The 17255-nt window shown below is 42.2% G+C and overlaps 1 protein-coding gene across 1 annotated transcript in view; it reads left to right on the top strand.

Moving 5' to 3' along the window:
- The window catches only part of PATJ (PATJ crumbs cell polarity complex component), a gene marked incomplete at its 3' end in the record, with an annotated part of 154871 nt that overhangs the window by 79210 nt on the left and 58406 nt on the right, over positions 1 to 17255 (top strand). Inside the window, exon 28 of the mRNA XM_080623239.1 lies at positions 16385 to 16581. Within this exon, the coding sequence (XP_080479365.1) occupies positions 16385 to 16581 (197 nt within the window). The remainder of the gene's footprint in view (positions 1 to 16384; positions 16582 to 17255) is intronic.

Genomic DNA, 17255 nt, shown 5'->3' with positions numbered 1-17255 from the left:
ATCTTAGATCTTACTCAGGTGTTACAGATAAGTAATTTCATATAACTTACAGATAGGAGATAATGTCTGTGTCATAAATCTGCATACGCAGGTACAAACTTGCTAAGAGAGCATAATACAAGTAGATCTTTGTATTGCTCTCACCGGAGAACACTTAATATTACTGCAAGGACTTGCAACTAAAAATATGTAAAAAGGATGGGGGTATGTAAATAAATAAATGAAAGACAAACACTAGCCCATAAATGTGCTTATGTCTTTATATTCTGGAATGTCTGATTTTTTATAGGAAGATATCTTTTGTCATTACCATGATGTTGCTCCAGTGCACAGAAAAAAGGAAGAAAAAAATTTAAACTGTCCTATGCATCATGTCTTGTCCAGACTAGCAGCACAGCATTGCTTTTAGTTAGAATGCAGAATAGATTATTTGCATAATAGCTCTGTTCCAAAATGGTCTGCTCGGTTTAAACGGTAGCTGCTCCAGATCTATAGTGGAAGTAAGCCTCTAACAGAAGGGGAAGTAAAAATGTTAAATGACAAGAATTTTATCCTTTACAGATGTTACTTTGTTTTTCCACGGTGTTGCAGTAATTGGGACAGCTGTCCAGAATAACTTCTTTAGATGTCTGAGAAAGTTCAGGTTATCTTTTGCTTTTCCATCTTAAGACTTGGCTCTCCCTTAGTCAGTGTGGTAGCTCAGGGGCAAGTCATCAATTTACCTTCTGCTTTGGGCAGGGAGGTAATTGCTCTTTATCAGGAGAGCTGGCATTTAAAAAGCAATTCAGAATATTTATCTGTAGGTGTGCTAGCTATAGCACACTGTGACAGACTATTAAAGATTTACTTCATGCCTCCTAGTGCCCACATGCGTATTGAAAACTACTTGCAAGCTAATGACGTTAGGAATGAGATCTGTATACACATACACGCATATATCTATATATGTGTGTGCATAAAAGACTGCTGTCTGCATCAGCTGAACACCTCTATTTTATCATCAAATTCAACATACTTTTGTCATATTGAAATTAGAAGAGATGCTGTGGCAACTGCCTGAAGGGCAAGTAGTTCTTTCTGCCACCCCAGAAGTAATAATGAGCCTTTGGTTATTAGTGTAATGATGGGCATGTCTGTTGTCTTCATCAGTGCTTAAACATCATGGCTTGTGTTTCTCTGTCTCTGCTTCCCAAAAAGGTTATTAGAGGAAATGTTAAAGCATTGACCTTATGGGGGTCATCAAGGAAACAGCAAATTGCTGCTGCTGTGAATGTACAAAGTGCATGTGTGCTGGGCAGAGATGAAGCGGAGGTCTGAGGAGCACAAAGGTGAGGACCTGGGCTCTGTGTGTGTTGACGTATCGTTGCACACATTCTGCATGGGCCCTCCTTGAGCTCCCCAGAGGTGAGGGGTGAGCATCTCCATCAAGACACCATTAATCCAGACTACCTTGGTGAATGGAAAGGTGTTTCCAAGAAGCAGAGGTACATCAGGTACCACTGACCAGTGGCACCTTGGTGCTGTATGTCCCAGCTCCGTCCTTGCCCTGCCCGCTGTCCATGTGGTGGGAACCAGCTGCTGTCAGGATCCAAAGATGCAATTCAGGATTCAGGAGCAGAGCTGATTTTGTATTCGTTATTATATCTTGTATTAATGGGGTTTATTAGTTACAACAGGCAATGGGGAAATAGGACAGGTAAGGGGACTGTTTGGGGTCTTGGTCTGGGGGAAGGACAAGGCTTAAGTGTGGAGGAGAACCCTATTATTCTGCATGTCTTCATGCAGACGGGCCAGCACAGAGCCAGGAGCCACTGTCATCCCAACAGCAGTAGCTGAGCAAGCTAAACTTGGGAATTCCTGTTCATGTGATGAGTGTACTACTGCCAGGGCACAGATCTACAGGTGAATTACGTATGCTGTCTAAAGCCAGGAGTGGTAGAACTTTGTCATACCATTTTGTGAGTGTTCAGTGTATATCAAGTGCTTTTAACAGTTGCCTTGAAGAGTTTTGTTTTGTTTTCTTTTTAAGTGCTGTAGGTAGTTTCAAAGGAGTTTTGTATCCCTTAACTGAAAACCAAGGGGTTGGTTGGGTTACAACAAGGGATTGGAACTAGATGATCTTTAAGGTCCCTCCTAACCCTAAACTGTTGTAGGTTTCTGTGCATTACCTATCACATTTTATAAACACTTGTGTGTTTTAGGTGCTATTTCAGAACTGTAAGCTTAAATAGCACTTTTTGACCAATAGATGTTAAACTTATGTAATATACTGAACCAGGTCCTCTGTAAAGTGAGGTGGGAAATCATAATTTCCATGGTGTGGTGATCCTGGGAATATTATGAGATACTGAACAGAAGCTCCCATATTTGCAATGTGCTGTCACTTAGAGTTGAACCACAGAACTAAACTGGCAAGAAACTGGATGGAAATAATTGTAAGTACAAAGGCACAAAGCATTTGTATGTACACATGCATGTGGAGGTGAGCTGTAGTTCTTTACACTGTGCTTGTGAGAGCAGAGGGGGATTACCCCATCAATGGTTGTTAAAGATATTATGCTAAGTCTCCATTCCCTCAGGTGCTCTGAGAATTAAGAGCAAGCAGCAGCATTTGCTGTACCTTAAAACAAAGTGTATCCTGAACTATTACAATGTGTAATGGTCCTGAAATTGTCTAGTCTAGTAAAGCTGGGACTGTTCTGTAATGCAGCCACTGGGATCACAGCAGATGGGATGGATGCCCAGGGAAGGAGGAGGGACATGATTCTCTTGGTGCTGGACCATCCTGCTCCCTGTGCCAGGCTCACCTGTGACTTGGACCTTCAAACATTTTCCACAATGCAAACTGTGTTCTGAACCAGAAACTGTATTGTTTTCAAGGGTTGGCAAAACCCCACCTTGTTTTAAACCCCATAAGGTTTGGCTGTACTTTCCTCCATTTTGTAACCTGTTATTCTCTTAGGGAAGTGACAGGTTATTTGAGGATTAATACAGTATCATTTATGTGTATTATTTATGTATTTAAATAGACAATGCAGTAATTCTACTGCAAGAATTCATTTCAGGATTGAGTTTCGAGTATATATGGGGGTTTTAATACTGTTTTTCCAGGGAAGAAAGCCATTAAGCGAGCAGCTTGACAGCATGGTATGTAGTGAGGTATCACTTGAAGGGCTGGGAGAAGAGTGGAAGGGGAGAAAATGAAATGAGACTGGGATGTGATGGATGAGGGAGTAAGTAGAGCTGCATGCAAGGATGAGCACGAGCAGCTTATGAGCGACGGCCAAGAAAGAGGTTGAAAGGGATTTTGTGAGGAATGGGGAGTTCAGCGAAGCCTTTCGGGGACAGAAGGATGTGGTCATCCTTTGGAGTGTGCAGGAGGCATATTGTGGTGGTGTAAATGGGCAGGACCTGCATGGTGACACGTGTCGGGGAGAGGACAGGGCAACAGCATCCTCAGCAGCTGCTGGCAGGCAGCAGATGACTCTTGGCATTGGAGCAAAGCAATGGGATAACCCTGCCGGAGCCCCCGGATGGGTCTGTGCTGCAAGCCAGTTGGTACATCTGCTCCAGCCCTCCTCCCTGTCCCTCGATAGCCGTGTGTTGGCAGACATTCCCCTTTCCCTCTTTCACTGATTTCTGTACTTTGTTCATAGAGACACAGAAGAGATGTTTTAGGGGAGGACAGAGGTGTCGGTTGGGTGCTGCCTCCAGTCAGGACTTGAGTGTAGAGTTGTGAGGATTTTAATGAGTTCTTCTGCGAGTGCTGCAAGTAATGGGGTTGGATTCCTATAGATTTGTGCCTCCCATTCGAGTGACTTAGGTGTCAAGGAAGGTGTGAGTTCTGATTTAAGCTTTTCCTGGGGCTGGAGCATTTCTAAGGGCTTTCTCTCATGTGAATTCTTTGACGCTTTAATAAAGTGTGATCTCGCACTGAAACCCTTCCCCCCATCAGGTATTTATCAGGTTTCTCTCCTCTGCACGGCTGCCTGTTTTCATGAGTCTTTTATAGTGCCTTTGAGACCCTCAGTCCTCCATCAGATTTGCTTCAGATTGGCCAGCACGTTCAAAGAGTTTGGAGCAGGAGCTTGGATTGCACAGGGCATGATTGCATGAGCTTTGTTCCTGTAGGAAAACAAAATAAAGTGGTTCACCATGTTAGAATGAAACCTAATTTATATTAAGATATTAAAATATAATTAATAAACACTGGAGCATAACCTCCCGGACTGCAGTGCAGAAGACCTGGCATCCTTTCTGGCTTGGTTACCATCTGTTGCATGTCTTGGTTAGCCATCTGTCATACGATACACAGGGCATCTTGAGCCTTCTGGAGCACCATGCCATGGTTTCCAGGGGTTAGATGATGGCCGTTTGCATTTAAAAATCAAATCGAATTAAAAGGAAGATCCAAGGACTTCCACCTTACCCAAAAGGTGATGTTTATTCCCCAGGAGCAAGTCATGGATGCATCTGAATCGTCCCTTTTGCAGGCTAAATTCCACACGAGAAAGAAAAATCAGTTTAATATCAACCCAAAAGAAGTACAGTAAAATCTACCATACCCTACCCCTATTTTTCCCTCAAGCATTTGTTTTTAACTCTCTTAGCTGATTTCCTCCTCCAGTCAGAGTGGAAAAAGTAAGTCTATTTAATAGAGTGAAGTTTATCCGTTTAGCTCTTCGTCTTGGATAAACCCTTGGAGATGGATTTCTTTTGCCACAAGGAACATGCAGAGTGCTTGACATATTGCACATCTCTGTTCACATACATCATCAATTTCCTGATTATGATTTTATTGATTTAAAAAAGAAAGCCCAAAGCTGAATGCATTAATATCTTTATTTCATTAAATACATTAAAGAGAAGCTATTTGTTACCTAATAACTTCTTTTAGTACTAAAAAAAGCTATTGAAATACTCTGATCACTTGTTTGTGCTTTTATTTTCCTTCTGCAGAGGAATGAAAGCCTTCCCTGTCCCCTCTTAGCTGAAATGTGGAATAAGCAAAGGTGTCTGACCTGAATCCTTTTCCTTTACTCTTTATGGAAAACAGGTCTGCCCCATTCTGTCCTTTGGAGAGATTGAAAACAATCCAAATAGAATTTCTGACACAAAAGACTGTCTGACTTACTCAAATCTGTCAAGTTTTATGATGTCATAAGTGCAGCATAAACCGGATTAACTTCTTGAATAGACTCTCAAGGCAGCTGATTAAATAAGGTGTACGGCTTATTTAGGGAGAATTTACAACTGCTTTAAGATCTCACAGTGGTATTAAATGAGGGCTTGTGTGTGGGGAGGAATTGTTATCCTTTCATCTGCCCAGATCACCCCGTCTCACCTGGTGGGAAAGGAAAATGGCAGTTGGCTTTGCAAATGCAAGAGTTGCTGTCTGACTGATCCCTTCAGAGGCAGAAAATGTGTGGTGTTATCATCACAGTGTACAGGCTTATTTTCAGTTTATATCACATAGGATAATTTAAAACTATTCTGAGTAATAAACCCTTGCTTTTTCATTTTAAGAAGAGACGTTTGAGTTAATCCTTTGTTTTGTGCCTTTCTCTCTTGGAATAATAGCATTAAGTGTATGTTTTCAGCCTGGAAATTTGCATTTTAGTTGTTTATCTACATGAGAAGTGCTTACTTTGTCATCCTCTAGTACTCTATCTCTCAGGCTGATGCTCTTCCACAGTATGAGATGATCTGTGAGCCAAAAGAGGGAGCACCATTTGCCTGGCTCTGCTCCCATTTACTCAGTTGTTTGTGGTGCTTGGGTGCTTGTTGCTCTTCCCTTCCTCAGCTCGTTCAACTCACTCAGCAGAAAACTGCTCCACCATTAAAGGGGAACGGTTTTCGGGTGGGTTGGTGACGTACATAGGAGGGAGGAAGGATTGTCCTTCTGCTCCACTTCACTGAAGGGACTTCTTGTGGGCTGAACCCACGATCTAAAATTAGAGTGCTGTGCCGTGGGTTCCTTTCTTTCATTTTCTCTTCCATAAGGCTGGAAAAGGTCTTCACTTTGGGATACAGCTTGAGCTAAGGTTCCACCTCGGCAATGAAGTGTGCAGGCTGAGTGTGAAGCAAGTGATGAAGACATGGGCGGTGCACATACTGCTCTGCACAACACTGCCAGCTGGACCAGGTTGAAGAGAAGCCAAAGCACATAAAGGGAAGCTGCAATCTGCTTCTCCTGAAATGGGAGAGAAAGTGGGGCTGTGCTAAAGACGGGAGTGCAGCAATGCATTGGCTCTTGGCTGAGACTTGCAGCTCAGTGGCTGGCTTGGGAAAGGGTTCCTGTGGGTTAATGTTCCCAGAGGTTGCCAGTGGTACTCTCTTAATCATGAGAGAGCCAAGCTGTGCATCAGGAACTTCCTTCAGAGATGTGGGAGTAGGTTTTTGTGTTCTGAGTTGCAGGTCTCTTTTGGACTTGAAGCCTACAGTTACCCACTGGTACACAATTAGCTTGTGTACCTGTTTTACATGTAGAACTATGATTAATACATTAGACATCATAAACAGGATATGTACATCATAGTTGAAGATACAGATATAGTAGCATATAGTATAGATATAGTAGTATATAATTATTATTGACTTTTATTAATAGAAGAGGCTTTAAAGTGAAGGGTTAGGTATGTATTTGTTTTGTTGTAAGGCACGGGAATAGGTAGACTGCAGCATTGCCGGGTGTTGCAGTCATTTTTCATTTTACTTCAGCAATCAAAGGCAATTCATTGGGAAACTCGGGTTTATACTTAAACAAACAAAGCCTCTAAGCATTGCTTGATGTTGTAAAAAGCTTGAACATGACTCAAGTGCAATTTGATAGCTCAAAAAAAGCCAGAACCTAGAATCAGCCCAGACTTACTCTTTTGATATGTCTTGGCTCTGTAGGAGCATTGCGTGATATGGGGAAGTACGGGGTGGGCTGGCCCTGTTGTTCTTATCAGGTTCTCTAAGGGGAGTACACGCTATCACCTTACGGCCTCTCAAAGTTGGATATGCATCTTTTAATGTCAAACTGCTTTTTTTAATTTAAGTTGGATTTTCACTTCTTTTAAATCAGACATTTTCTGCTTGTAACACGCGCTGTAAGTTTTAAATGGCAATCTAAAGATCTGAGCACGCTCTAACCTATTAGCATAATTTAAATGAAAAGTCTATTGAGGGAAAGTATGTGTGCACCCAGAGAATTGGGAGAAACCTGGACCCAGAAGTGATTGTAGTAAAAATCCAGCTTTTGACTTTTCCTTCGGCAGCCTGAAACAAAGACCTATTCTCTCTACAGCTTATTCAACTTAATTCAGGGGGAATGAAAATAGCTTCTCAAACTTGAACAACTTGTTAGGAGCTGAAAAAGGATATTTTTCTTTTCTGCTCCACGCATGAAAGGCAGGAGTGTGAAGTTGAGAGTTGTCAGTTGGAAAATTAGGGAAGTGTTTGTGGCCATGGTGTGATGGCAGAACCTCCTCCGAGGTCATTGCGCAGTGTTTATCGTTAAGTAGGTGTTGGTGAAGGCCCAAAGACAGACAAAAGGAAATCTTTGGCAAAGTGGAAATTAGGCCATTTAAAAATGGTTTTGATCACCATAGAACCTCCATTATCTACTGTGAGAATAACAAAGCTCTTGTTTAACATCCCAGGTTTAAATGAGAACATTTCAATGAAAACCATTTCTCTGACATTAATCATAATTGGCATATTTATATGCAATATTTTTATTACAAAGCTGTTGCTTATATTTTAATTGCATTCTAATTTCTGTCCAAATACAAACAGGATATATTGTTAGGCAAAATATATAGTAGAAAAGAAATGTTGTTCACTATATCTGACACCTGATAAATCTTGAGCATTTCAACAGATGTATAATAAAATTTTATATTTCCTTCAATACTTTTTGAGCATTTTATCACCACAGTTGGCCTAAAGAAGGAGCATTCAATGTAAATACAATCTTGTTGTAGATAGGTGTGGGTTTGTAGTATCAATCTTGAGTCAAATAATGAAAACCTAAAACCTAAAAATATGAAAGACTATTAAAATTTATCATTAAGATCGCCGCTGAATTAAATCACAGCTGGAGTTAGCTGAGCATGATCTACCTTCCCTGGGCCTCCCGGCTCTTAAGGCTTGCCCAGTATTTTCCAGCTCTGTGGGCATTTTCCTGGGCTTCACAGTCTCAGGTGCCTCATCCAACTTTAGTCTTTTTAATCACTGTCACAGCTTATTTAAAACCTGCTGTACAAGCAAACTTCAGCTACTGCAGCAGGGGTTTAATCTGAAACTTAAATTTAGTCATTGTCAAGTCAAACTAATGTTATGTAGCTTTGTTGCATTGCAAGGCTGTGCTGCCATGGCACAAAGCAAGGGATCATGTTAGGTGACACTCGTCATGCATCCTCTCCACTACCTCTTATCCCAGCTGCACAGTATCATTTTCTCCTCTTCACCTGCTCTTCCACAACCAGGTCCTTGTTCTTTTTAGGCTTCTTAGTGCAAGTGGTTTGATTTTATTTGAAACTTTAAAGTTGTATTTTTTCCACATTACACAAATGGTGGCAATTCCCCTGGAGATCTTCCTTTAAGAATCTTCTGTAGCATCTTTGGGCTCATCAGTGCAGGTTATATTTGCTGGACAAAAAGTCTTTATTAAACATAGAAACATAGGATGGTTTGGGTTGAAGGGACCTTAAAGATCATTTAGTTCCTATGTCCAAAAGTCTTTCCATTCTCTCATCCTGTTTCCCCAGAGATGGAGGAGGTTCAGGCTCTCATTGCAGGCTCTTAATTAAGAGCAAATCACTACGTGAGAAATCTCTCATCACTTTGGCTTCTGAGGGGCATCTTCTGTGCTGCCTCTTACAGTTACTTATTATAGAATCCCAGGCTGGTTTGGATTGGAGGGAATGTAAAGCTCATCCATTTTTAAGCCCCTGCCACGGGCAGGGACCCCTTCCACTAGAGCAGCTTGCTCCAAGCCCCTGTGTCCAACCTGTCCTTGAACACTGCCAGGGATGGGGCAGCCACAGCTTCTCTGGGCACCCTGTGCCAGCGCCTCAGCACCCTCACAGGAAGAGTTTTTTCCTTATATCACTGGGAAGGTGATGCTTGGGCCCCTGAAAGCCTTCATTAGGTAACAAACTTTCAGTTTCTGACAATGGTCTGATGCCGTTCTCTTTAATTAGACTCAGTGCAGAAAGATTCCAAGATAATTACTGTGCCGGTCATTTTGTGGGAACATCATTATTTAAAGATGAAACACTGTCTGATCACTTTGCATTGTATTCCTGTCAAGGGAGGAAGAACTTAAATGTTCACAATATTCCCTTGTTCGTGTTGAGACCAAGCAGAAAAGCAATGGACTAGAATTCCCCAATATTCTTTGGTTTCAGACACTCTTGCACTTCCATCAAATGAATGAGCAGCTTTCAAATACAAACGTAGGGAATGGATTATAGATCCTGGCAGCTCAATATCATCAGGACCAAACCAGAAAACCTGCTCCCACCAGGAAGAGTAGCTCCTCAATTGTGAAACTACATGTAAAATGAGTCATTAAAACGTTGTCTGTCACAGCATCTGCGAATCTGTTTTTGTGTGTGCACATCAGGTATCCTTACAGATCCCTGACGTGTGATGGACACGCTGATGCTGGGTCATAGCCACCGTGCAGCAGGGCAGAATTGCAACCACTGTGGGTTGAGCCATTTCAAATTTCCTTTCGACTTTGCAGATGGAAATCAGTGTTTTCTAATGTTCTTATCCTCTTAATGTATCCTAGCTTCCCAGGGAACCATGTTAGCAAGCCTCAGCAGAGCAGGAGCAAGACTGCTTTCCTTTTGGGAGGTGTAGCATGCATGAGCCTGGCAGCTGTGATAGCTGAGCCTTATCTGTGTGCTGCTCTGTGCCATCTCTACCAAGTGGAATGGGAAGCTCTGAAGACTGTGGTGTTTTGGCCTTAGATGACTTAAGCTGCACTGTACAATGTAATATCCTAGAATCCTAGAATGATTTGGGTTGGAAGGGACCTTAAAGCTCATCCAGTTCCAACCCCCTGCATGGGCAGGGACACCTTCCACTAGAGCAGCTTGCTCCAAGCTCTGTCCAGCCTGGCCTGGCCTTGAGTATATACTATATACTATATAATATATGCAATATACTGCAACATTATACAGTAGAGTATTTTATATGGGCTTTTTCTCAGTTATCTTTTCAACAGCTTAAAAATGAGGTCTACAGCAGCTGTCTTTTGAAGCAACCCCACATTTTAAGGATCTAACTAGTTCAAAATGCCTCCAGTTGGGCCTTTTTGGGGCCCAAACGTCAACCATGATGTGATATATTTTTGCACATAATTCTTTGTATCCTCATAGAGGATTTTATCAAAACAAAAATGTCTTTGTGCCTCTTTGACTATATTTAATCAACTAGTGGCAGTATGATGCTCCAACAGCTAGTCCATTTGGTGTGTCTCCAATCTAGAGGAACCAGCTGGTTTATCAGTCTTGGGGCAGCAGGGAAGAAGCACATGGGCAGCTTTTGCCAGTCCTTTCCTCCAAAGCCTGTAAGACTGTGGGATCACAGTGCAGAGGCACTCTGAGCTCAGCATCAGTGCTCCACTGGAGTGACTGATTGCAAGATCACAGCACCTAGAGGAGGTCACTTCTGAGGAAAAGCAAGTGCTTTGATGAGGGCTAATGAGTCATTTGAAAGGCAAATGAGTGGAAGCATTGTGTTCAGGGGAGGGCAGGTTCCCTTATAATCAGCAATTGTGAGCATCAGGATGCTGTGCTTACCACATTCTCGCTAAATCTCCTTTTAGAAGTGTTAAAGATCTCAGATAAACATCGGTATGAATGAACTCATCGTGTCCTTGTTGTTTAATTAAAACAGAAAAACACAGTATCTCTTCCTCCGAGAACATAAATGTTGTGTAACAAAACTGCAGCTTTAGAATGAACCTTTGGGCCTGAAATAAGGACAGAAATGGGTGGCAAGAAGCCCATTTCTTCAAAGTGTTGACGGGAGATGGTGCAAGCATTGGAGATGCAGTTACCCTGCTTTTCAGCCAGGGCTAAAAGTCGCTTTTCTCTCTGCTGTTGTCTTCAGGTGTGACAATTCCTTGATTATAAGAAGAAAAAACCTAATGATAACTGTTTCTAAATGTCACTTGCTCACAGGAACAAAATGAAATGGTACTTGAAGTGGATTGTGGAGACTCTCATTATATTCTTCATCCTGGATTAGTTAAAAATCACTAGCAGAAATTTTCACCTTCCGCTGTAGAAGGAGTGATGTGAGGAACAAGTGGGATTTAAGGAGAGCATTGGAGGAGAAGGAAAGTTTTCTTGTGCGAGCTGAGAAGCTGCTGCAATTGTTGCATGGCATGAGAGGAGCAGAATGGGAGCCTGAGCTGAAGGGGGCCAGTTAGAAGAGAAGAAGCTTGGAGATCCCAAATAATAGCCCAAATCCTTCACACAAAGAGAAAAGAAGAGACAGTCTTCAGGTTAGGGTAAGAATATCGACTCAGGAGAGTTTAATGCATGCTTCTTTTTCACTTGAGCTTAGGTGAGTTGTATTTGTGAGAGTATGAAAGCCTCCAATTTAGCTGTTCAGCTAGAGAAGGCTTTGTCTGCGTGGCACCTTGTGCATGCTCTCTCCCTCAAGTACTTAAAAGTAATGTTATAATATTTGGCTCACAGTACCTTGGGGAGGAAGGGGAGAGTGACAGCCATGGAGCTTTTTTCTTCCTTGTATGTGGCAGACTTGGGCTAGGGAGCAGGAGCATTAAGTGAAGGATGCCAAAGAAGAATAGAAATGCTGAGGTTTATTTTCCTCTGAAAACCATTGCTTCGGTTTTGGCAAATGACTTCCAAATGGCGTACGTGAAGCAAAGTGCTGCCAAAGGGAGATTCCAGGGATGCTGACTTTCTGGATCAGATGGGGAATCCATAGCAGCCCCATCCCACCGCAGGGGTGTTTGGAGATAACAGCGTCGATGAAGATGTGAGCCTCAGCAGATTCTGTCCTCTCACCACCAGCTGAGCGAGGTGGACTGGTCATAACACGATCTCCGGCTCTTCCATTTATATTTGCCAGCTTTGAGTACAGCTTCCCTATTTTTCTCATGCATGCTGATCACTGAGAGAAGAATGGGAATGACTTTATGGAATTTAAGAAAGCATTATGGAAATTCTCTCTATTTTTCAGTTTAAAGCTTATGAAAACAGGCAAGTGCATCGCTTTTGAGATCGGCTTTGAAGAACTGTCTGCCTCCTTGGAGCTGAATAGAGGACTGGTGCGAAGATTAAAACAATAAGCTTATTCTATTATTAGTAGTGTGAGAATTCTAAACCCCATTTGTTCAATTATGGTCCCTCCAATCTGGTGATTTAGGTTCTTGTAAATTGTAATCAGGAAATTAGATGTGCTGCCCTCACAGCTCTAGGGTGAGCTTTCAAGGGACTTCCTACATCAGGTTTTTTTAATGCTTATAGTGAAATCAAGAAGGGAATTAGTTGTTTGATATGCAAGGTTGGCTGTGCGTTAGTGGATGCTGGCTGCATTCTGATATCTGTCGTTCCTAGATGAAAAACAGTGGTTGTGGTGCTGCAGCACTGCTGTCTGAGCAGAGTAATCTCAGAAAAGGCTAAGACTGTAACCGTGTTATGTGCTGTGCGATAAAAATGGTAACAAACCCACCGAAATGAACACGGGCTGATAAATGAGACCATTGTAAAGTCCCCCAGAGCCAGCATATGCTGCTAATAGTTATCTGAGGTAACACAAGAGGGATGTAAAATCCTCGGTATCACCTTCTATATACAAATATCACCTGGCATCTCTTTTTGTGGTGTTTCTCTCCTGGTTTTGCTCTGTATTTTGCCTTGACAGTTTTAATGTTGAGCGTTTGGTACTAAAGCCAATCACCTCGCTGAGTCATCCAGAGCTTTTTCTTTCCTCTTTTTACCTTCCTAGATGGACTGTAATTTGCATCACGCAGAGACACCGCTTTCAAAAGAAACACCTTTTCTCTTTCAGCTCATTTAATGGCAGATTTCCTCCGGTTTGGGGAACCAGGCTCCTCAGCCCTTTGCAAGTGCTTTTTATACCTTTGTAATTTAAAGAGCCTTTTGCCTTCCTGAGAAGTGGTATGTGTTTTTTCCATGCAGATAAATTGTGTATTTGTTGCAACAGTAGATCATGCAAACTCCAATATCCTGACCATATTGTCCCCATTTATTTCTTTTATCTCCCTGTTTAATATAATAGGGATAGCGGCTGAAGCAGAGAAACATGCAGCAGCATAATAGTATATTGTTTGAAAGCAGTTTCCTTCCATTGCCAGGGTTTCTCTTTGAAATGTAATTGTCTGCTAATATAACTGGGAAATATTATTGCAGGAGTGATCACTGAAGTGTACACTTGTGCTTTCACTTCATATTACATCTATATTTGATTCCTAAAAGAAACTGGAGCAACCTTAGCTGGTTAAATATGGTTGGTGAGGTATGTTTGCAGAAGTTGTGATAGGCATATTGTCACCGAATGTGGAAACAACTCCATGTAGTGCCAAAACAAGAAACGGCGTGTCCCATGTGTAATGCAGCAACAACAGAATTACAATTGCCTTGTGTAAAGTATCTGGTAATGAAGGCAGATAATGGAATTCTTTGCAAAAGCAGATGCTAACTGGCTCCCCAATGCTAAGCAGAGAACTGAAAAGTGATACCAGCTGGAGGGGAGAAAAAACCAGCTGAAAAAGGCATTAAAAAGAAGATGCCTTAGATGCACGTTTGTTTAAGCAGTAAATACTTGTTTAAATAATCTTATGAGATTCTTATTAAGAGGCAAACTGAGAATACGATTACGATGTTATAGGAAGTCAGCTGGATGCCCAAAGGATATTTGTATGCAGATTGGATGAGTAAAGCAACGACACCACTGGGAATAGCGCCTTATCATTTACACTGCAAGGCTGGCTGGTGAGGACAGCCCTTGGAAGTGTTTAATTGCAGGAGGTGGGGCTTGTGAGAGCCAGAACCTTCTGTTGTTCAGGAAGGAGGCAGCATGCCCTGCTAGGGGAGGCTTGGTTTTAAAAGCAGGGGTATCTCTGCTTGTCCCTACATGCATGAACATGCACGCACATGCTTGTGTTTTCACTGGCAGCCCTGGATAACGGTGCTGTTCTGCCAGGCTGGAAGCGGTGCTTGGCACATAGCATCTTCGTTGTTTCCTCTGTAGTCTCCCACTATTTTACCACTCCAGTTACCTCAGCCTTTTCAAATACTTGCTTTATAAAAGAATGTGATAATTTAAAGGGGGCTTAGTCCACACAGAGATTTCCTTCTGTTGTAAGTAAGAAATCTGGAGAGGGACTTTTTACAAGGGCATGGTTATGATAGGACAAGGAAGAATGACATTGAACTGAAAGAGGGGAGATTGAGATTAGATATAAGGAAGAAGCTCTTCCCTGTGAGGGTGCTGAGGCGCTGGCCCAGGGTGCCCAGAGAAGCTGTGGCTGCCCCATCCCTGGCAGTGTTCAAGGCCAGGTTGGACACAGGGGCTTGGAGCAAGCTGCGTATGTGCTTGTATCTGCTGTACTTTCAGAAGCCTTTCTTCACTTGCTGATTTTTGGCAGGAGGTATCCTGCGTACTGCATACACTTCCCAAATTCAAGTAGCAAATCACACCTCTAGGTACATTTTGACCCCATGAGTTAAGAAATATATCAAAGAACTATGCAGCTACATGGATCACTATGGAATGCACTTATATGAGTCGTTTGGGCATATAATTGATAGTAACAAATGAGTTTTCTAATTTTTTATGATATTCTGATTTTGTGCAGACCTCTGTAGGGCTTTACAGCTTTCCAGGGATAATACCTCACCCTTACTACAGGCCCCCAGGAGTTTAGGCTCAGGCTCGAGGCCACTGAGGATTTTGAGCACAGCAGGAAAATGACAGCCTATAAATACAGGGATGGGAAAGCTTGTTCTTCTCTGTATTGCTCTGAGCATAAGTAATGCTTTCGGGATTAGAGATAGAAGACTGCTCCCCTTGGCCCAGTGGTCTCTGCTGAGGCATGAGGGGGGGCTGCAGCTGGAAGGATTGCTTAAGAAGGACCCTCAGAGAAGAGAACTACAAAGATGGACCCAAGTTTGGCTAAATCACCCTGGCAGCCTGCACAGGGGCTGTGGAAGGAACGCTTCATCACCTGTCTTCTCAGCAGTTTTTGTTCACTTTTAGTGGATTCCTTCTCACCTTCCCCAGCTCTTTCCCCTCTTCCTTGTTGTCATGGGAACATTCACTATAGTGGTTTAATCATACTACTAAAATTTGCTTCCCTGGTAGAATAGTAGTAGCTAATATTGATCTAGCAACTGCTGCTGACTCGGGGGTATGGTTGAACATATAATATCTCTTATTTCTCCTTTTACTGCATAATGCAGCAGTTTCTTTCACCTTGAGCTCAGTACTAGAGGTGACATCGAGCCACAGCAAAATACTTTAATCTGCCTGTTTTCATGTGAGGCCCAGATGAAGCATTGGGTGCAGGTGGGTTTATGAAGCTGGCTTTAAATCTGCAAAGGACAGTCAGACAGAAAACAAATTACCCTTGCTGTGATTAACCCTCACAAGCAGTAGTTATGATGTTAGATGTTTATGTGCCAGTGGTGAAAAGACATTCAGATTAAACTGTCAGCATCCACAGACATGCAATGTGCTCCAAATAACTTTGCAAGTATATTGCGGTCTGTCACAGAAATGCTTAAAATGGAGATGAAAGACAAATAACTACCTTAATACCAAGTGAGGCTGCATTTAAAAATGTAATCATTCATATGCATCATCACTGACATCTGCTTTGAGTAATGTCTGTGCAGTAGCTCATAATGTTAAGCAGAGCATGGTAAGCATATTCCTGAGTCACCAGAAAGAAGCAAAGTACTGTACCTTGAGATGGGAGTTTGCAGTATATTTGCAGTGTAGGCATTTCAGTTTCCCACAGTGGTTAATTAACCAGTTCTAATTTTATGACTTTCCTGAAATTGATAGTTTTTGTAAGGTAAGATTGTGGTATCTCTGGAATTCCCTTGTTTTCCCTCCTTTCTAAAGAATGCTGCATTTCGCTGTATGAGTGATAGAGGCAACAAATGGTATTTTAAGAGTCTGTGCTGGCAAGACCTCTGTTAGCAAAGACTAAATGCTAACAAGTCCCTTCCTGTGGCAGGGATTTGGAACTGTATGATCTTTAAGGTCCCTTCCAACCCGAACCAGTCCATGATGCTATGAAGCATATTTGTATGCGTTCTTGAACATCTGCATGTAAGCTACTTTATGTTACAACTCATTTTGTGTTTGATCTTTCTAGAAAAAATCAGGCAAAGATATGCAGATCTACCAGGAGAGCTGCACATCATTGAGCTTGAGAAAGACAAAAATGGGCTCGGACTGAGTCTTGCTGGCAACAAGGACCGCTCTCGTATGAGCATCTTTGTAGTTGGTATCAATCCAGATGGACCCGCAGGCCGAGATGGAAGGATGCATATTGGTGATGAGCTTCTAGAGGTGAGCATTTCCTCTAACTACTGAGCAGGGTTCATATGGAGAGAGGGAGAGGCATATGTGAAGCTATCATCTGAACCTTAAATAAAGCCTGCAAATGGAAGTAAGGGGGCTGAGGCAAGGAGCTGCGTTGGTTCATGCCAACTGAGAACTTGGCCTTTGGCAGGTAAATGTGTTTGGAGTGAAACAAAAATCATTGGCCTGTGAAAACTAATGTCTTGTCAGTGAAGTCTGTGCTCTCAGCATGTTCACAAGCTATGCTTAAGGAGGGACTGTTGAAAGGCAGGAAGGGGACAGTACATCTATCCTTGTAGTGCATATGTGGTTTTACAGGGAAATTCACACCTTACATTAAGAAAAACCAAACCCCCCTCAAAGTTACCATATGTGTTTTTACAGATGACAGGGATATTCCTCATCCTGAAAATAAATTTCATGCTGTAATCTGTTTTGATCTGTTGTAACTTAAAATACTGATTCCCTTTAGTTGTGTCTGGCACGAGTTCACCCACAAGGCAAGAAAGCTCATTAGCAAGAGGAGTATTTTTGTCTTCACTTCTTCTCCTATCTCCTTGCTTCACCTTCAGATTAAAAATGCAGATTTCCTACACACCGCCTGATCTTTGGCTCTTGCTAAATGTCACTTTGCTGCAGTACCTGCAGTGGTTCCCTGTGTC

Source organism: Psittacula echo (assembly GCF_963264785.1).
Source record: "Psittacula echo genome assembly, chromosome: 7".
Taxonomy (NCBI): domain Eukaryota; kingdom Metazoa; phylum Chordata; class Aves; order Psittaciformes; family Psittacidae; genus Psittacula; species Psittacula echo.
The sequence above is the reverse complement of the archived record's forward strand: the minus strand, read 5'-3'. Positions and strand labels throughout refer to the sequence as shown.